General features: G+C 45.7%; 2 protein-coding genes across 2 annotated transcripts; both read left to right on the forward strand.

The window, feature by feature from the left end:
* The first annotated feature begins 479 nt into the window (after positions 1-479).
* Positions 480-5924, forward strand: ndufa9a (NADH:ubiquinone oxidoreductase subunit A9a). The gene is made up of 11 exons (XM_079743133.1): positions 480-534; positions 1774-1929; positions 2885-2982; positions 3335-3426; positions 3749-3890; positions 4059-4161; positions 4260-4330; positions 4477-4553; positions 5316-5411; positions 5499-5565; positions 5688-5924. The coding sequence occupies exons 1-11, from the start codon at positions 486-488 to the stop codon at positions 5856-5858; spliced, it is 1122 nt and encodes a 373-aa protein (XP_079599259.1). The 5' UTR covers positions 480-485; the 3' UTR covers positions 5859-5924.
* Positions 5925-9869: 3945 nt separating this feature from the next.
* On the forward strand, positions 9870-20479 carry cpne2 (copine II; the record flags this gene model as incomplete). Its single annotated transcript, XM_079742938.1, has 15 exons — positions 9870-10028; positions 12042-12221; positions 12389-12463; positions 12878-12949; positions 13057-13140; positions 13611-13700; positions 14634-14729; positions 14917-15003; positions 15563-15622; positions 15722-15855; positions 16397-16451; positions 17357-17408; positions 17768-17901; positions 19624-19860; positions 20372-20479. 15 exons carry the CDS (start codon positions 9870-9872, stop codon positions 20477-20479), a joined length of 1623 nt encoding a protein of 540 aa, XP_079599064.1.
* Positions 20480-21947: the final 1468 nt, after the last annotated feature.

A 21947-nucleotide genomic window follows, 5' to 3' on the forward strand; every position in this document is an offset into this window, starting at 1 on the left:
TCCTGATATAACCCCCTGGGTCCTGATATAATGTTCTGGGACCTTCTGTGTCCTGCTAGAACCGTCTGGGTCTTAATAGAACCTTTTGGGTCCCGATAGAACCTTCAGGAACCTTCTGGGTTTTAATATAACCTATTCGGTCCCAATATAACCTTGTTCCTAATATAACCACCTGGGACTTAATATAACCTTATGGGTCTTAATGAACCCTCAGGAGTTCTATTGGAACCCTCTGGGTCCTAATATAACCTTATGGGACCCTCTGGGTCCTGATAGAAACCTCTGGGTATAACCTATTCGGTCCGAATATAACCTTCTAGTTCCTAATATAAGCTTCTGGGTCTTAATGAACCCTCAAGAGTCTTAACGGAGGTAAGGGGCTGCACGATATTGAAAAAAAAACATTTTGCATTCCGCACAAGTGGGCGCGTTCCATTCCGCACACTGAAATCGGCGCGTCCCATCCCGGACACCGTAGTGCAAAAATGGCGGCCGTGGTGCTGGTTAGCCGTTCTGTCCTTCCCAAAATCTCAAGTAAGATTTTCCGTCTTATTTTCACTTCATTTTTAAGAGTCGTGCATTATATGGCCGGAGGATGGGCTGGAGTTAATGTTTAACTGTAAGGTGAAGTCCGACTGTGTTCCAGCCTCACGCTGCTCTGATGTGACCTTGTTAGCCATGTTAGCCGTGGTTGCTAATACTGCTGTCAGTCATAATATTATCAATAAAGCATTTAACTATAAAAATATGACCTTATTCTGTAAAAACGTTATGTACGACATTGACATCAACGTCTTGCTCATGTTGTCACTGCAGACTGACGGTGTACTCATCATTAATGGCACATTCCATATAATATTGGGATAATTGTAGAGAATACTGTTTAGGAGGATCAACCAAATATACTACATGTTAGTGTCTTGTTGTTCAGTGATTTACTTTGCTACTTTAACATGTTTCAAGTGCGTAGTGTTTGTATAGAACTTAATAGCACTAAGTCTTAAAGGGTTATACACCGTATATGTGGGGGTTGGCCACCCCGACCCCCAAATGCACCGGTAGAGTTAACATGGCATTATAACATCTGTGTTTAGATGCACCTGCACACAGCATGTTAATAACACCAAAACATCTGCATCATGCGTTTGGTTGCACCTCCTGTAGTCATCAGTAGCATTACAACTTCTGTATTACAATTAGTTTAGTTGCACCTACCTGTACATGTTAATCAAAGTAAGTCTTAAAGCCTTCAGACGTTATGACCCCCCATGGATCAAGATTACTTGACTAGCAAAGAAGAAACCCTGTGGAGGGGGCAGAGTGGGGGTCCCTCTCCCCATTACATCAAAACATTAATATTAAATCATGAGAATGATGATAAACAATTAAATTTGGGCATGCACTGTGCTCATATTCAAGCAATCAATTTACAATAACTACCACTACACTTAGAGGGTTTAAACCTGCTTTGCAGTAATTAAACATTGTATTACAGACCTTTTTTACTGTACAGATATGTATACAGATGTTTTAATGTCATTGACATGCACAGGTAGGTGCAACCAAACACATTGTCAAACAGATGTTTGAATGCTACTAATAACAGGACGTGCAACCAAACACATTATGCAGATGTTTTAGTGTTATTAACATGCTGTGCGCAGGTGCATCTGAACACATTATAATACAGATGTTATAATGGCATGCTAGTACTACCTTTGTGCAGGTGTGAATGAACATGTTATATGTGATGCTAATGCTACCTGTGTTTAGGTGTGAGCTGTGCGGCGGCGCTGCAGCAGCAGCACAGGAAGCTCCATGCGGCCGTGGTCCCGCGGGGGAAGGGCGGCCGCTCCTCCTCCAGTGGAATCGCCGCCACCGTGTTCGGCGCCACCGGCTTCCTGGGCCGCTATGTCGTCAACCGCCTGGGTGAGCCAATCAGAACACACCTGTTGGGGGCAGCCAATCAGAACACACCTGGGGCGGCAGCCAATCAGAATATTTGTTTGTGGCTCTCTGTGGGGTCTGTTACTGGTGTTTATATTTGGTTGTCGTGGTAACATCCACAGGATGGTGTTTATATTTGGTTGTCACGGTAACATCCTCAGGATGGTGTTTATATTTGGTTGTCGCGGTAACATCCACGGGATGATGTTTATATTTGGTTGTCGCGGTAACATCCACAAGATGGGGTTTATATTGGTACCCCAGTAAAAAGCCTAAGTCCTAGGAGGTTCTGTTCTGGTGTCAGCATAACTGGAGGAGGCACTGCTCTGTGCATCTCAGACCCCGTCCACACGAGCCTAAACAATCTTTTCCCCTCCATTTTCCATGGCAGCGTTTCAAGAATATCTCCGTAAAGACTCATTGCGAAAACGCATCTAGCTGTAGAAACGCTGTGGTACATATTCAAGGCCGCTGTGTGGCGCTGGTTCTCCACCAAAAAATAAGAAGACGAGGTGGAGCATGCGCATCAAGCCTGCTGCGTGCTGTGTATAAACATACAGTCGAGGCGGGGAAAGCAGTTGTTCAACCTTGTAGATTGAGCAGCAAATACTTTTCAATGTACAGTTGTATGTACAATTGACCAAGGTGCTGTATTTAAAGCTACACAAATAATACAAATCAAATCAAACAAAATCGGATTGCCAAGCTGGTGGGCAATCCGTTTGCGTGTCAGGCGTCCACACGAATCCTAACACGAAAACGCATAGGGACGTTTTATTCACCCTGGTACCTGGTTTCAAAAAAGTGTGGCTCAAACGCACATGACGTTTTCACAAAATAATCTTTTCCGTGTGGACGGGGCCTTAAACAGAGCAACACAGTATCCTGCTGAGGTGTACATCTCTTAATGTCGTGTGTGTGTGTGTTCGTTCTCCAGGGCGTATGGGGTCTCAGATTGTGGTCCCTCATCGTTGTGATCAGTATGACATCATGTACCTTCGTCCAATGGGGGACCTCGGGCAGATAATCTTCATGGTAAGGACTCCAATATTACAACTATACTAAGATATATAATAATAATGGATATGAATTAATTACACATCTGTAAATGCGCCTTTCATCAGGACTCAAATACAATCATGAGGGCTAGCCCAAGATATTTTCAAAGCTAGCTTTGTATTGGGATGTTGGAACACTTGACCCCTGCACTCTGACCCCTTTTAGAATGCTTTCAATAACGTATTCAGCGGCCAAACGATACCAAAAGTCTGCAGTGTTCTGAAGCTTGAAATGTTGACTCCCTTATCACTCCCTTAATAGTACATATAACTTGTATACACAGGGCCTTTGTGTGTAAACTCTTTACTATATCACTGGTTGTGTTTAGGAGTGGGATGCAAGGAACAAAGACTCCATCAAACAGGCTCTGCAGCACTCCAACGTGGTCGTTAATTTGGTTGGCCGAGAATGGGAGACCAGGTAACCTGACCCTAACCCTAACCTCTGACCCACACCAGGTTGCCTCTGTCATAGGCTAGGTGACCTCTGGCCTAGACCGGGTGACCTTTGACCTAGACCAGGTGACCTTTGACCTCCACCAGGTGACCTCTGACCTAGACCAGGTGGCTTTTGACCTCCACCATGTGACCTCTGACCTAGACTAGGTGACCTCTGGCCTAGACCAGGTGATCTTTGACCTACACAAGGTGACTGCTGATCTTGACCAGGTGACCTCTTATCTATACCAGGTGACCTGTGACATACCCCAGCTGACCTCTGACCTTTGGCGTGTTTCCTCCAGTAACTACGGCTTTGAGGACGTGTTCGTCAGCATCCCCCAGCAGATCGCCCGGGCCGCCAGAGAGGCCGGCGTCAGCAAGTTGATCCACATGTCCCACCTTAACGCAGACATCAGGAGCCCCTCAAAGTACCTGAGGAACAAGGTAGGCCTCTGTTCCAACTAGTTGGCCTCTGTTACGAACTGGGTAGGCTGTCTCCTCTAGGAACCTGAGGACTAGGTATCTGGTCTCTGATTGGATCGTCTCAGGCTTGGGTTAGGCTGTCTTGGGTTGAATGGATTTGCTAATAAAGTTGTGTGCTCGTGTTGGCAGGCTGTGGGCGAGGCGGCGGTGAGAGATGAGTTCCCCGACGCTGTCATCCTGAAGCCCTCAGAGATGTTTGGCCGGGAAGACCGCTTCTTCAACCACTTCGCCAGTAAGAGAGACTGTGTGTGTGTGTGTGTGTGTGTGTGTGTGTGTGTGTGTGTTTGTGTGTTTGTGCGTGTGCGTACTGAGCTGTGTTGTCTGCTCCAGACCTGCGGTGGTTCGGTAGCGCTGTGCCGCTCATCGCCATGGGGAAGAAGACGGAGAAGCAGCCCGTCCACGTGAGTCCGGAATCATCAACCAACCCCATAGCCAGGTCTATCTCTGTTGTCATGGTGATAGCCAGGTCTATCTCTGTTGTCATGGTGATAGACAGGTGTATCTCTGTTGTCGTGGTGATAACCAGAACCGGTGTGTTTGTCTCCAGGTGGTAGATGTCGCCAAGGCGATCATCAACGCCATCAAAGACCCAGAGGCCAACGGAAAGACATACGCACTGGTTGGGTAGGTTACCTTAACCCTACCCTCACCCTGTCACCTGTTGGTTACCTTAACCCTCACCCTGTCACCTGTAGGTCACCTTAACCCTCACCCTGTCACCTGTTGGTCACCTTAACCCTCACCCTGTCACCTGTAGGTAACCTTAACCCTCACCCTGTCACCTGTTGGTTACCTTAACCCTCACCCTGTCACCTGTTGGTTACCTTAACCCTAACCCTGCCACCTGTAGGTTACCCTAACCCTACAATCACCCTGTCACCTTAACCCTCACCCTGTCACCTGTTGGTTACCTTAACCCTCACCCTGTCACCTGTAGGTTACCTTAACCCTCACCCTGTCACCTGTAGGTAACTTTAACCCTCACCCTGTCACCTGTAGGTTACCTTAACCCTCACCCTGCCACCTGTAGGTCACCTTAACCCTCACCCTGTCACCTGTAGGTCACCTTAACCCTCAATCTGTCACCTGTAGGTAACCTTAACCCTCACCCTGTCACCTTAACCCTCACCCTGTCACCTGTTGGATACCTTAACCCTCACCCTGTCACCTGTAGGTAACCTTAACCCTCACCCTGTCACCTGTAGGTTACCTTAACCCTCACCCTGTCACCTGTAGGTTACCTTAACCCTCACCCTGTCACCTGTTGGTTACCTTAACCCTCACCCTGTCACCTGTTGCGTACCTTAACCCCACTAACTGATTGTGTTGGTTCTGCTGTGTTGGTTGTGTTGTGTTCTAATCTGATTGTTTTGTGTTGTTGTGCAGTCCAAACCGCTACATACTCCATGACCTGGTCGAGTACATCTACGCCGTGGCCCACCGGCCCTTCGTGCCCTACCCCCTGCCCCGCCCGCTCTACCAGTAAGACACACACACGCACACCAGTTTGAAAGTTCAGCATAGCAAACATCCTTCATAATCCTCCATTAACTCTCCTATGTTTTTCAGCTTGGTTGCTAAATTCTTTTCAATGAATCCATTTGAACCATGGACGACCCCGGACAAGGTGGACCGGGTAAGACCCCTTAGTCTGCCCCTTAGGCTGCCCTTCAGCCCCTTAGTCTGCCCCTCAGCCCCTTAGTGGCCAGACCTCAGCCCCTCAGTCTGCCCCTAACGGTGCTAGCGCTGTGTCCTCAGTTCCACACGACGGATCTGAAGTTCCCCGGCCTGCCCGGTCTGGAGGACCTGGGCATCACGGCGTCCTCCGTGGAGCAGCGCGCGATCGAGATCCTGCGGCGCCACCGCCGCTTCCGCTACCTGGAGGCGGAGCTGGACGAGACCAAGCCGGCCAAGACCGTCAGCTTCTAGAGCTACTAAAGCTAGCCTCCTGTCTGCAGCACACTGTACATAAATAAAGGATCGTCCTCTAAAACACTTCAACGGCCCTCTCTTCATTCGCTGTTTGACAGACACACACACACACACACACGCACGCACACACACACACACACACACACACACACACACACACACACACACACACACACACACACACACACACACACACACACACACACACACACACACACACACACACACACACACACAGTTGAATGAAGTCCGTTTAACCCAGCTACACCAGGGGAAACAGCCACACTAGGGTGAACAGCTCACCAGGGTGATCAGTCCAGCTACACCCTGGTTAGCTGTTCACTAGGGTGAACAGCTAACCAGAGGAACAGCCACACCAGGGTGAACAGCCTCACCAGGGTGAACAGCTAACCAGAGGAACAGCCTCACCAGGGTGAACAGCTAACCAGAGGAACAGCCTCACCAGGGTGAACAGCTCACCAGGGTGAACAGCCTCACCAGGGTGAACAGCCACACCAGGGTGAACACCCTCACCAGGGTGAACAGCCACACCAGGGTGAACAGCTCACCATGGTGAACAGGTAAAGGGGCTCTCTAGCTCTGCCCTCATCCTAGCCAGTGAGACCTGATATCTGTTAAGATTTGAATTGGCTCATGTGTCATTTCATTGAGGAATCAAGTGTCTCTGAAGTTCAGTGAGGCCATGTTCTGGGGAAGCCTTCAGACAAGTTTCTCCCCTGTGGACGTTACATCTCCTAACCACATGAATTAGCAGGCTGTAATGTAATAATCATGCTTTACTCCTCTTCATGTGCAGTGCTACTAGGACTATTCAAATATACTTTAGTAGTTGAATACACTAATATATTTTCCTACTATAATATACTTACATTTTTTCTTACTATAGTAAAATACATGACTACATTAATATACTTCACTATAAGGTGAATATATTTAACTGCTATAATAGACTATACTACTAGGAATACTTTGTGCTGTACTACTACAGTATAATTTGCTTTACTGCTGTACTGTTTGTGACCAGAAGGGGGCGCCGGGGGCCCTCAGTGGAGAACACGCGCCACATGCTAGTGTTTTCTTAACCCAGACGTAATGTTCGCATCTATCATGTTTATTCCACTTCCCGGCTATCCGCGTTTACATAATGAATGTTGGGGCCTTTAACGGACTGAAATGGTCGCTTGTACTTAATACTGATTTAATAATTATCATTGTGTTATTAAGAATAACGGCTGGAGAATTTCTTCCTCTCCGCCAATTAAATCTCTCTCCACGCGCTTCATCAGTCTCCGGGAGCGCGCTTCATCAGAGTCTCGTGGAGCGCCGACGGGAACGCGCTTCATCAGTCTCTGGGAGCGCGCTTCATCAGAGTCTCCACGCCTGATCAGAGTCTCTCGGAGCACCACCGAGGAACGCGCTTCATCAGAGTCTCGTGGAGAACGCTTCTTCAGAGTGTCAGTTGAGCGCGATTCATCAGAGTCTCCGTGGAGCGCTTCATCAGATTCTCCGTGGAGCGCGCTTTATCAGTCTCCGTGGTGGAGCGCGCTTCATCGGAGTCTCACCGAGGAGCGCGCTTCATCAGAGTGTCTGTGGAGCGCGCTTCATCAGAGTGTCCGTGGAGCGCGCTTCATCAGAGTCTCCGCGGAGAGATAAGAGGACAGGAGGTCAGTAACGCGTAGTGCGCCTCCACTCTATTCTGCTTTTCTACCCACTTTGGACAGTAACGGCTCCGGTAACTCACAGGTCCGCTTCTTCTCGATGAAAGGTGTGAGAAAGACAACTTGAAGGAGAAGTTGGGGATATTCTTGTAATCAAGGTAAGTCGGAATGATTGTAATGAAACCAGTTACCAGTGCATGTCAATAATACAAATCATGATTAGCGCTCCAGCCAGGACCGTTAAATATATAATCCTCTGTTTTATATTCACTGTGAATCATCAACTCCTAATTCCAACTAACATATTCCCGCGGATTGAGAGCGGTGCTTTTGCGATCTATCCGTACAATAATAATCAGTGGGATCTGAAGGTGTGTGTGTGTGTGTGTGTGTGTGTGTGTGTGTGTGTGTGTGTGTGTGTGTGTGTGTGTGTGTGCTTCAATCAGCGCTGGTCTACAATGTCCACTTAAATCATGACCTCACGCATGGGCGTATTGGGCGGGCTATGTACTCACTTAACTTAGTACGTTCACCTAATTATCCTTAATTTACAGGTTATCATACTTAACTAAATCAAAGCCTACTTTACTTAAACATGTTTTTGTACTTAAGTTAATTATGCCCAACCTTACTTACTTCATGTAAATGTACTAAGCTAAATGATACTTAATATACTGTTATGAATTATGAATTAACTTAATTAACAGTAAATTAACATGCAAACGTGTCATTGATCACTGCAGTAGGTACAATTTGAGAATGAAAATGAGAGAGAGAGTGAGAGGGGGAGGGAGAAAGAGGGGGATGGAGAAAAAGGGGGAGAGATAGAGAGAGGGGGAGAGAGAGGGGGGGAGACAGAGAGGGGGAGAGAGAGAAGGGGAGAGAGAGAAAGAGAGGGGGAGAGAGAGAGAGAGGGGTGAGGGAGAGAGGGAGAGTGGGTGAGAGAGAGAGGGAGAGTTGGTGAGAGGGAGGGTGAGCGCAGAGGGGAACACGATTTAGGAGCTACACCCACTTTAAGCGGCTCCTTTGCCTCTCTTCTCCCTCCTTACGTTTCACCTCCTTTAAGAAGAGTTGCATTCACACACCTGTGATTAACAGATAGGAGGGACTCCCAATCAATCAGGGAACAGAGCCCTTGATTGGTCAGGAATGTGCTTGGGGCGGTCTTTAACCAAATGGTCTCGTACAGAGGCAGCCATATCAGATATCCTCGCTATCATTCACTCACTCATAGATGACTTATATCTGTGGCAGTCCTGACAAATCACACTCAAATAATAGCTCTTAAATATTACCATCGCCACCTTTAACCAAGAGCCACCTTAGATCTCAGCAGCTCAGTCCAGCTCAGATACTGTGATGACGTTCTGTGTTGACTGCCGCTGTGAGGAACTTCTACAATGACCACACTGGCTGTTTCCATGACGTCACTCGTGATTGGAATTTAACAGCAGAAAAAGCCTCCTGCTCCTGACGCCTGAAACACCATCACAGGCCGGTAGACATGTGTCCATTTAGTGCTAAGGGTTCCATTTAAGATTTCAGCTTTCATTTGTACTTAAGATTAAATACAATCTCAAATCCCTTATACAATGCTCCATGCCAAGATAATGCCATTGTAATACTAGGAGGATGTTTGGATAATGCTAGGATAATGCCCGGATAATGCTCAGACAATGCTTGGATAATGCCCGGACAATGCCAGGATAATTCTCGGATAATGCTCAGACAATGCCATGATAATGCTAAGACAATGCCAGGATAATGCTCAGACAATGCCGGGATAATGCTTAAACCATGCCAGGCTAAAGCCTGGGCAATGTGGAGGTAATGGTGTGGAGCCCAAGGCTCCACACCACACTGAGCCATGGTGGCTGAGCTTCATTAAAGCGCAGCGCCGCAGGCCGCCTTATTAGAGGAAACATCTGAGACATGGACAGGATTGTTGTTGAACATCACTGAGGACACATTCTCATGCCATCACGTGCACACAACGCCTGGGGCACGCACAGTGTGAGGTGCTTTGGTTATGACAGACTGGTATCTTAGCAACAGGCAGCATCCTTCCAGTGCTGTGTGCATGGAAACGTGGATCCTGCTCACCACTAATGTTGCTGTGTGGTCGCCCATCAGTATTCAACCGTTTCACGACTAACTAACCCATCCCATCTGACCCTGACCCTCTGACCCTTAACCTCTGACCCTAACTCTAACCCTTACCCTCACTCTCTAACCCTCACTCTTCGACCCTACCTCACTGACTCTCCAACCCTAACTCTCTAATCCCTCTGACTGTCTAACCCCCCTGCCGGTGTCCAGCGCTCCAGCGATGGCGTCCCCAGAGGGCGGTGCGGGGTCCCGCCCCCAGCACTGTGTGACCCGCGTGGAGCTGTCCGTCACGGCCGCCCACCTGCTGGACCGGGACGTTGCCTCCAAGTCGGACCCCTTCTGCGTGCTCTTCAACGAGGTGGACGGCAGCTGGGCCGAGGTGTGTGTGTGTGTGTGTGTGTGTGTGTGTGTGTGTGTGTGTGTGTTTGTGGTCCTCAACACAAAGAGGAAGGCTGAGGTCTAGGTTCAGGTCTAGGTCCAGGTTTAGGTCCAGCTCTAGGTTCAGGTCTAGGTCCAGGTGAAGGTTCAGGTCCAGGTCTAGTCTAGGTCCAGGTCTAGTGAAGGTCCAGGTCTAGGTCCTGGTCTAGTGAAGGTTCAGGTCTAGGTCCAGGTCTAGTGAAGGTTCAGGTCTAGGTTCAGGTCTAGTGAAGGTTCAGGTCTAGGTTTAGGTCTATGTTCAGGTCTAGGTTCAGGTCTAGTGAAGGTTCAGGTCTAGTGAAGGTTCAGGTCTAGGTGCAGGTCTAGTGAAGGTTCAGGTCTAGGTTCAGGTCTAGTGAAGGTTCAGGTCTAGTGAAGGTTCAGGTCTAGGTTCAGGTCTAGTGAAGGTTCAGGTCTAGGTTCAGGTCTAGTGAAGGTTCAGGTCTAGGTGCAGGTCTAGGTTCAGGTCCAGGTCCAGGTTCAGGTCCAGGTTCAGGTCCAGGTCCAGGTTCAGGTCAGGTCCAGGTCTAGGGTCAGGACCAGCCTTGTAGTCCAGGTGTTTTTATGTTATTCTGTTGTCCTTCTGGTCTGATGAAGCTTGGCATGCTGAACAGTTATTATCATTTATAATATTCAATGTGTTGCTTTCACAGTGGGCTGCAGCAGAATACATTTGTGTGTTTGTGTGTGTCTGTGTGTACGTGTGCGTGTGTGTGTGTGGCAGTAGGTCAGCAGGGCACATGCCTTCAATGTGAATTTGCTTCTTGTTACCATGGCAACCTCGATGGAAACAAAAGGACTCTCTCTCTTTCTCTCTCTCTCTGGCTCGTCCTTTCTCTATATCTTGTCATAGGACATAACTAGGTAGCCTGACTAGTTTACTAATTAGCTAGTCAGGCTAACAAATAATAACTATAAAATGAGTCAGGCTAACTATGCTCCACTGCAGCTGCTTTGAGAGTTTACTATATGACAGCTGTTGCCATGGTGATCTAGTACATTTAGAGAAGTTCACATTTAGTTTAGACTCTAGTGTACTCGACTCCATACTGGGACTCTACTTCACTGTGAGCTTTACTGCGCACTGTGTCATCTACTCTGTATTGAACACAGAGCTGTGTTGTGTTAACATTTAGTTATGTTGAAGTCTAGTTGTGTTGACGTCTAGTTGTGTTGACATCTAATTGGGTTGAGGTTTAGTTGTCTTGAGGTCTAGCTCTGTGTACGTCTAGTTGTGTTGACAATGACATCTAGTTTTGACGTATAGTTGTGTTGACGTCCAGTTGTGTTGGCGTCCAGCTGTGTTGACGTCTAGCTTTGTTGGCGTCCAGCTGTGTTGACGTCTAGCTTTGTTGACGTCCAGCTGTGTTAACGTCCAGTTGTGTTGACGTCTTGTTGTGTTGATGTCTAGCTGTGTTGCGTCCAGTTGTGTTGATGTCCAGTTGTGTTGACTTCCAGTTGTGTTGACGTCTAGTTGTGTTGACGTCCAGTTGTGTTGACGTCTTGTTGTGTTGACGTCTAGCTGTGTTGCAACTAGTTGTGTTGACGTCCAGTTGTGTTGACGTCCAGTAGTGTTGACGTCAAGTTCTGTTGACGTCTAGTTGTGTTGACATTTATTTGTGTTGACGTCTAGTTGTGTTGACGTCTAGTGCTGACGTCTAGTTGTGTTGACATCTTGTTGTGTTGACGTCTAGCTGTGTTGACATTTATTTGTGTTGACGTTTAGCTGTGTTGAAGTCTAGCTGTGTTGATATTTATTTGTGTTGACGTCCAGGCTGTGTAATGAAGTAATGAAATAGTGAAGTAATAGAGCAGTTAGTTGTAAAGTAGAAAATAATAAAGTAGTAAAGTAGTACAGAAGTGGAGGTAGGAGAGTTGGGCAGAAGTACAGTAGTACAGTTATAAAGCAGTGAAGTAAAAAAGTAGTAGTAGTAGTGAAGTAGTACAGAAGTACAGTCCTCCCCTCTCTCCCCAGATCAGCCGCACGGAGACGGCCGTGAACAACCTAAACCCAGTGTTCGGGGTGAAGTTCCGGGTGGATTACCACTTCGAGGAGGTGCAGAAGCTGCGCTTCGCCGTGTTCGATGAGGACAAGTGTGCGTCACAGCTCTATGAACACGACTTCCTCGGAGAGTTCATCTGCACCTTGGGAGTGGTGAGTCTCCTTTGGTACTAGTTATGTTTCCTAGTATGTTTCCTAGTAGTCGTTTATGTGTAGTAACTAGTTTGTTAGTTGAGGTAATCAATTTGTTGTTAAATGTCTATGTCATGATAAGTTAGTGTTAAGTTATCTATGAGCTCATCTTCTTTTCACACTATTAGATTGTGTCCAATAAGAAACTTGTCCGACCACTTCTCTTAGCCAATGGGAAACCAGCGGGCAAAGGAACTATTACGGTGAGAAAATAAGTCTACTGAATTCACTCCCCCCTAGCCCTCTAACCCTAACCCTTTAACCCTAACCCTAACCCTCTCACCCTAACCCTCTAACCCTCCAACCCTAACCATCCAACCCTAACCCTCTAACCCTAACCCTCTAACCCTAACCCTCCAACCCTTTCAACCTAGCCCTCTAACCCTAACATTCTAACCCTAACCCTCCAACCCTCACCCTAACGCTCTAACCCTAACCCTCTAACTCTAACCCACTAACCCTCTAACCCTAACGCATAAACCTTAACCCTCTAACACTAACCCTCTAATCGTTGATAATGAGGTTGATGATGATGATTATGAGGTTGATGATGATAAGGAGGAGGATGATAATAATGATGATGATGATGATAATGATGATGAGGTTGTGGTCTGTAGATCACAGCCCAGGAGTTGTCTGACAACCGGATCATCACCCTCAGCCTGAGTGGCAGAAAACTGGACAAAAAGGTAAGAATGAAACCATGAATAATCACATTGTTTACTGTAAGATGAACACATGAATAATGACCGTGTTTACTGTAAGATGATAACATGAATAATGAACACCTTCTCAGGACTTCTTCGGAAAGTCTGATCCTTACCTGGAGTTCCACAAACAAGGAGAAGATGGGAAGTGGATGTTGGTGCACAGAACAGAGGTACACACACACACACACACACACACACACACACACACACACACACACACACACACACACACCCCTCTATAGAGTCTATAACTAGAACTCTATTAAGACCCTCCTCTATAGAGTCTATAACTATAACCCTATAAAGACCCTCCTCTATAGAGTCTATAACTAGAACCCTATAAAGACCCTCCTCTATAGAGTCTATGACTAGTACTCTATAAAGACCCTCCTCTATGGAGTATATAACTAGTACTTTATAAAGACCCTCCTCTATAGAGTATATAACTAGTACTTCATAAAGACCCTCCTCTATAGAGTATATAACTAGAACTCTACAGTAAGGCTTTGGAGAATTGGAGAAGATTTTTGATATATAATGTTTGATGTGATATGTTTAATCTTTCATGTGATATGTATAATGTTTCATGTTGGATGCTTTATGTTTATGTGATATGTATAATCTCTCTGTTTGGCGGCAGGTCATTAAGAACACTCTGGACCCCGTGTGGAAGGCCTTCACGGTGCCGCTGGTGTCGCTGTGTAACGGAGACGTCGACAGGAACATCAAGGTCTCCTCACATCTATTACTGTGAACGTTTCAATATATCAAAGCTCCCGCTAAACATTTAAATATCCAGATTCACTTAGATGAATTCAATATCAAGGTTGAGCCTAAACATTTATACATCATCTTTAATGTTTTCTTTAACATTTAAACATCCAGGTACATCACTACATATCTGTAGTCAATGCTGATCCAAAGCTATTTCAATAAGGTTATTAATTCAATCACATCCTTAAAGCAACAACACATCCATCCAAAACAACATGCCGCCATCTCCTACCTCACTTTGTTGACAATAATCTTACGGCAGACAATCCTAAACCCCACCCAGTCACCTAAACCCCTCCCACTTACCCTAAACCCCTCCCACTTACCCTAAACCCCTCCCACTTACCCTAAACCCCTCTCACTTACCATAAACCCCTCCCACTTGCATAAACCCCTCCCACTTACCCTAAACCCCTCCCACTTACCCTAAACTCCTCCCACTCACATAAACCCCTCCCACTTACCATAAACCCCTCCCACTCACATAAACCCCTCCCACTTACCATAAACCCCTCCCACTCACATAAACCTGTCCCACTTACCCTAAACCCCTCCCACTTCACTAAACCCCTCCCTCTTCACTAAACCCCTCCCTCTTCACTAAACCCCTCCCATTCACATAAACCCCTCCCTCTTCACTAAACCCCTCCCTCTTCACTAAACCCCTCCCATTCACTTAAACCCCTCCAACTCACATAAACCCTCCCACTCACATCACCAGCCAGCCAGGCTGCACTGGTTTGCTCCACACACTGTAATTGAGTTGTATTAAATATCATGATGTGAGACCCAGTTGTCCCTAGCAACAGTTGTCCCTAGCAACAGTTGTCCCTAGCAACAGTTGTCCCTAACAGCAGCTGTCCATAACAGCAGCTGCCCATAACAACAGGTGCTGTGCTACGACTATGACAATGATGGAGGTCATGACTTCATAGGAGAGTTTCAGACCACTGTGACCAAGATGAGCCACGCCAGCACCACAGAGGTATATATAAATAAATAAATACACATATATATATATACAGTACCCTGCTCTCTCCCACCCTGTCTCTCTCTCTCTCTCTCTCTCTCTCTCTCTCTCTCCCTGTCTCTCTCCCCCTGTCTCTCTCTGTATCTCTCTCTCATGCTCTGTCTCTCTCTCTCTCTCCCTGTCTCTCTCTCTCTCCGTGGAGGTGGAGTTTGACTGCATCAATCCGAAGAAACAGAGAAAGAAGAAGAATTACAAGAACTCTGGTGTCATCATTCTGAGGTCGTGCAAGGTAATGATTTAGATTCAAGGTAATGATTTAGATTCAAGTTAATGATTTAGATTCAAGGGAAGGATTTAGATTCAAGGTCAAGTACTAGATTCAAGGTCAAGTACAAGATTCAAGGTCATGATTAGATTCAAGGTAATGAATTATATTCAAGGAAATGATTTAGATTCAAGCGAATGATTTCAATTCAAGGTAATGATTTAGATTCAAAGTAATGATTTGATTCAATGTCATGATTGAATCTTAGGGAATGATTTAGATTCAAGGTAATGAATTCGATTCAAGGTCATGATTTAGATTCAAGCAAATTATTTAATTTCACGGTAATGATTTAGATTCAAGTTAAGGATTTAAATTCAAGGGAATGATTTCATTTCAAGAGAATGATTTAGTTTTAAATTATTAATTTACATTGAAGGTAATCAATTCATGGCTATGATTTAGATTCAAGGTAATCACATCACGGTATCACAATAATCACGTAATTATCACGGTATCACGTAATTATGTAGTATGGTATTTTAAGAGTGTGCGTTTTTAATATACTCTGGTACTTCTTTAGATTATACGAGATTATACATTCCTGGATTATATTCTCGGAGGATGTCAATTGATGTTTACTGTGAGTATAGACACACGCACACACACACACACACACACAAACACACTCACACACAATATACAAACTGTATACTATATATTTATATCTGTCTACTGACAGGTTGGGATTGACTTCACTGCGTCCAATGGGAACCCTCGAGAGCCCTCCTCCCTGCACTACATCAACCCACTGGGCAGCAACGAGTACCTGGCCGCCATTTTGGCGGTCGGCCAGATCATCCAGGACTACGACACGTGAGTTGGGAGTTGTAGTCTTCTATTAAGATACACAATAATTCATTGTGTATCATAATGATTTATGATTCATAATGTATCATTATGTACTATGATCATTTATTATTCATAGTGCTCAGAGTGATTTGTGATTCATAATCACCATTGTTCATAATGATGTAGGATTTATCCTTATGATTCATATTGTATCATCATGATTCATAATGATGCATAATGTATCATAATATATATGGATCATAACCATTATCAATGATATATAATGAATCATAATGATTAATAATGGTTCATAATGTATCAGAACCATTCACAATCAATATCATACCACATTGAGTATGCAAAGGGATTCTTCTGAAGTACGCTACTGCTTAAGGGGTATCAATCCTTTTTCATCATCTATGAAAACATTTACACCATTTCTACCTTGTACTACTTTAACTAACCTTCTCTAATCCTGCACTAGGTCGTACCTGTCTAATCTGTTACCATTGTTCTAACTTAACATGCCCGCTGAACTAACTGTTGCCATGGTTTCTGTTTCCAGAGACAAAATGTTTCCTGCTTTAGGATTTGGAGCTAAACTCCCACCAGATTGGAAGGTATTTTAAAGATATGTGTGTGTTTGTGTGTGTGTGTGTGTGTGTGTGCATACGTGCACGTGCATGTGTGCGTGCCTGTGTGCGTGCGTGCGCGTGCATGTGTGCGCGCGTGTGTGTTTGTGTGTTCACAACATGCACAGTCAAGCCATCTGTGTTTCCATGGTGACGAGAGAAAGAGAGAGCAGATAATAGAGAGAGTGAGATAATAGAGAATGGGTGAGAGAGAGTAGATGAAAAAGAGAGGAACTAGATAGAGAGAATGGAGAGAAAGCGAGAGAGAGAGGGAGAGATAGGGAGAGATAATAGAGAGAAATATGATAGAGAGAAAGATAATAGAGAGAGAGGGATAATAGAGAGAGAAAGAAATAACATAGAGAGAGATAGAAAAAAAATTATATCAAGAGAGATAATATTAAATGAGAGATAATAAAGAGATAGTATAGATAGGGAGATAGAGAGAGAGAAAAATATGATAGAGAGAGAGAAATAGGATGGAGAGAGAAATATAATAGAGAGAGATAATAGTGAGATGGTAGAGAGAGAGATAATCAAGATAGGTAGAGAGAGAGCTAGAGAGACATAATATAGATAATAGAGAGAGCATATAAGAGAGAGGGAGAATGGAAGGTGAAAGCGTAGACCATAGAGAGAGAGCTTGTAAACATGTTGGTGGAGCCGTGGTTATCTCTGCTGCCTCACAGAGAGGAGGTCCAGGTTTGATCCCCGGGGGGACGGGGGGGACGACAGAGCCTCCATGTCCCCCTGTTGTTCTCTCCTTGATCAGGAGAGAACATGGTATAAACAACACTGCTGCCCTGCCCATAGGCCCCTGGTAGGAGAGGAGCGACGGCTCAGCCTCGTTATGACACTAACGATAATGAACGTACTTCTCTGTTCCTCATCAGGTGTCACATGAGTTTGCCATCAACTTTGACCCCACAAACCCCTTCTGTTCAGGTAAGTCCTCCCTTCAGATAGTCCACCAGTACTACAGGTAGTACATCAACTACTAGTACTACAGGTAGTACATCAACTACAAGTACTACAGGTATTACATCAACTACAAGTACTACAGGTAGTAAAATATACTACATGTAGTACAGGTACTACCTGTACTACATGTAGTACAGATACTACATGTAGTACAGATACTACCTGAAGTGCAGGTACTACAGGTACTTCACGTAGTACCTGTACGACATGTAGGACAGGTACTACATGTCGTATAGTTACAACATGTAGTACTTGTACAGCTGTTCTCCTTTTCAGCTGGTCTCTCCTCCCCACCTCCTGCTCTCTGCTCCTCGTTTCCCCAGGGGTGGAGGGCATCGCCCAGGCCTACTCCAGCTGCCTCCCCCACCTCCGCTTCTACGGACCCACCAACTTCTCTCCCATCATCAACCACGTGGCGCGCGGCGCTAGCCAGGCGCTACAGCAGGAGAGAGCTGCGGTACGTCCACAAGGTCACTAACCATGAAGATACACACGCTAACGTTCACACGCTAACCCTGAAGATACACACTCTAGCGTACACACGCTAACCCTGAAGATACACGTACTAATTGCTAACCCTGAACATCCACACGCTAACCCTGAAGATACACAAGCTAACCCTAAAGATACAGGTGCTAACTTCTAACCCTGAACATTCACAAACTAACCCTGCAGATACACACGCTAACCGCTAACTCTGAAGATACACGCTAACATACACACGCTAACCCTGAACGTCCACACGTTAACCGCTAACCCTGAAGATACACGCTAACATACACACACTAACCCTGAACGTCCACACGTTAATCGCTAACCCTGAATGTCCACACGCTAACCCTGAAGATACACGCTAACACACACACGCTAACCCTGAACTTCCACACGTTAACTGCTAACCCTGAACGTCCAAACACTAACTCCTGAACGTCCACACGCTAACCGCTAACCATGAACGTCCACACGCTAACCCTGAAGATACACGCTTACATACACACGCTAACCCTGAACGTCCACACGTTAACCGCTAACCCTGAACATCCACACGCTAACCCTGAAGATACACGTTAACACACACGCTAACCCTGAACGTCCACACGTTAACCGCTAACCCTGAACGTCGACACGCTAACCCTGAAGATACACGCTAACACACACACGCTAACCCTGAACGTCCACACGTTAACCGCTAACCCTGAACGTCCAAACACTAACCCTGAATGTCCACACGCTAACCGCTAACCATGAACGTCCACACACTAACCCTGAAGATACACGCTAATATACACACGCTAACCCTGAACGTCCACACGCTAACCCTGAAGATACACACACTTACCCTGAACAAACACACGTAAACCCTGGACACAAATGCGCTCCCCACACGGTTCTTAATGAGGGCAGAGAGAAGCGTCCTGCTGTGTCTGGAGCCGTCCAAAATGAATATTACATAATATTCCACTTTACAGCGCTTGAATAGACGTCATGTTCTGTCCCGGTCGTTATGACCGAAACCAAAGGAGACGGACAAACAATGCACCACGCGGCTGAACTCAACACTGGTTTGTCTGGATGTGTCAATCAACGTGTGGTTGTCAAGGCTGTTGCTAGCGTGAGACTGTGTGTGACAGAGTCAGAAGGCTCGCGGCGAGCTGTCACGCCCAACAGAGACATTCAGGAGCCTCTCTGTGTCTTGCCAGAAAAGATAATTCTGTTTTCTGCACACCGCGAGAGAACGTTGACAGTCCCCCACAGTGGAGGCGGTTAAGAGCATCCATGCACTGTAGGGTCCCTGTTGGGGGTCTGAAGGTGTGGTCACCCTAGCTATACAGCCTTTCCATCAGCTTTACGCTATATATGTTGTAGCGCTACACAGCCTTTCCATTAACTTTACTCTACATATGTTGTAGCGATATACAGCCTTGTCATTAGCTTTACGCTACATATGTTGTAGCACCATACATTGCTATACGGCTAAGAGAAACACTGGTGTGATCATCATAACAATCTTGTTATTAACAACAATGATGTCAATATCAACAATAGATTTATCTCCCGTCCTCCTCTCCCTCTCTCTCTCTCTCTCTCTCTCTCTCTCTCTCTCTCTCTCTCTATCTCTATCTCTATCTCTATCTATCTCATCTCATCTCTTCATCTCCTCTCCCTCCCCCCTCCACAGCAGTACTTCACCCTCCTGATCATCACTGACGGGGTGATCAGTGACATGGACGAGACACGCCACGCCATCGTGGCGGCGGCCAAGCTGCCCATGTCTGTCATCATCATCGGCGTCGGCAACGCAGACTTCGCCGCCATGGAGTTCCTGGACGGCGACGCCAGCGTCCTGCGCTCGCACACTGGGGAGGAAGCCGCCCGCGACATCGTGCAGTTCGTCCCCTTCAGGGACTTCAGAAACGTATGTGTTAACTAGGGCTGGGTAAATCAGGGTTAGGGTTAGGGTTAATCACGTATCGAATCGAATCGTGATTAATCGATTCACAACGTTATGAATCGAAAATCTAATTGATTTAGGAAATTGGCCACGATACCCAGCCCTAGTGTTTACTAGTTCCCCAGCAAGCCTTAAGCCGTAAGGCTTGCTGGCTTACCCTAAATAACCCTTCAGGGACTTCAGGAACGTATGTGTTATCTCTCACCCAAACTTACCCTAACTAGTTCCCCAACTAACCCTAACTAGCTCCCTCACAAGCCAAAACTATTCACCCAACTAACCCTTACTCATCCTAAGTATTTATACAATGTATTTTATAAAAGTATTCATAAGATATATAATAATAACAATAATACAAAAAAGTACTGTATATAATAGTATTTATATAATGTTTATAATAATTATTATAAATAGTAAAATATACTTGCTCTCTCTCTCTCTCTCTCTCCCTCCCTCCCTCTCTCTCTCTCTCTAGGCTCCTAAGGAGACTCTGGCTAAATCGGTTTTGGCTGAGCTTCCTCAACAAGTCACTCAGTACTTCAAACAGAGGAATCTGTCACCTAGCAACCAAGTGGCTGAGTAGCCCAGCTAACCACAGCCTTCTCCAGGGTACAAACACAGACAGCCACACGGACGCACACAGACACACACAAACACACACACACACACACACACACACACACACACACACACACACACACACACACAGTAGTGTAGCCCTCTGAGGTCAGGATGTGATTGTGGCTTCACGCATGTTCTTGGTATCCTGTAATATTGTCAAAGTATCGCTGTAGTATTTACATTTATATCAGTGGTTGAATAAGGATCACCCACGCACAGTTGAGCCCTAACCTAGTTAACCTAATGCTAACCTAGGTTAACCTAGTCTTAACACTAACCTAGTCGTAACCTAGGTTAACCAAGTCTTAACGCTAACCTAGTTTAACCTAGCTCTAACCTAGGTTATCCTAGTCTTAACGCTAACCTTGTTTAACCTATCCCTAACCTAGGTTGACCTAGTCCTAACCTAGGTTAACCTAGCCCTAATCTAGTCCTAACCCTGACCTAGGTTAATCTAGCCCTAACGCTAACCTAGTCCTAACCCTGAACTAGGTTAACCTAGTCCTAACGCTAACCTAGTCCTAACTCTCACCTGGTTTAACCTAATCCTAACCCTGACCTAGGTTAACCTAGTCCTAACTCTCCCTTAGTTTAAACTAACCCCAACATAGATGAAGCTAGTCCTAACCCTAATCGAGTAATGCCTTGTACCAACCCTAACCTAGGTTAGGCTATCTCTAGGCTAGGTTCAACCCAGCCTAGCCTCGGTTAAAGGCTAAGTTCCTCTATAGTGAACTTAACCTAGGTTTTACCTAGCCTAGGTTAAAGGCTAGTTTATCGTCACCCAATCCTATATGGTGTCCTCTATAGTGAATGTTAAGAGCCTTATAGTGAACTTTAAGAGCCTTATTGTGAACTTTAAGAGCTTCATAGTGGACCTGGATCCTCTATAGAGAACTTTAAGAGCCTTATAGTGAACTTTAAGAGCCTTATAGTGGACCTGGGTCCTCTAGAGTGAACTTTAAGAGCCCCGGAATTAGCCAAACCAAACAGCTGCGGTGGTATGACTTGGTGGTCAAGGTGTAGTCTTAACCTTGGCCTATATTAACTTAAAGTCTTAACCTTACCTACATTAAACAAAGCCACGTTTAGCTGTGGTTTAACTCCTTCAAAATCCATCTCTGTTCAAACGACGAAACTCCCTGCAGAGCTTTAAGAGGTTTGTATGGCGCTCTACATCTTGGCCTCTTCTGGTGTCCAGGATCCACGGATATGGTCATGTGATATGCCCCTAGAAGCTTCTAAACACATAGAATGAACTCTCCAAACAGTCTCTTCAAAGATAGATGAACCTCTGAAAACAGAGTATTTGTGGTAGCAGCTGTGATGGAGACAGCAGCGCTCACTAGAGCATCGACAGACGAGGATGCCTGTTGAGTTATGTTGGGAACACAAACTAAAATGCCGAGGTAAACAACCACATGAGACCA

Source organism: Pollachius pollachius (assembly GCF_949987615.1).
Source record: "Pollachius pollachius genome assembly, chromosome: 9".
Taxonomy (NCBI): Eukaryota; Metazoa; Chordata; class Actinopteri; order Gadiformes; family Gadidae; genus Pollachius; species Pollachius pollachius.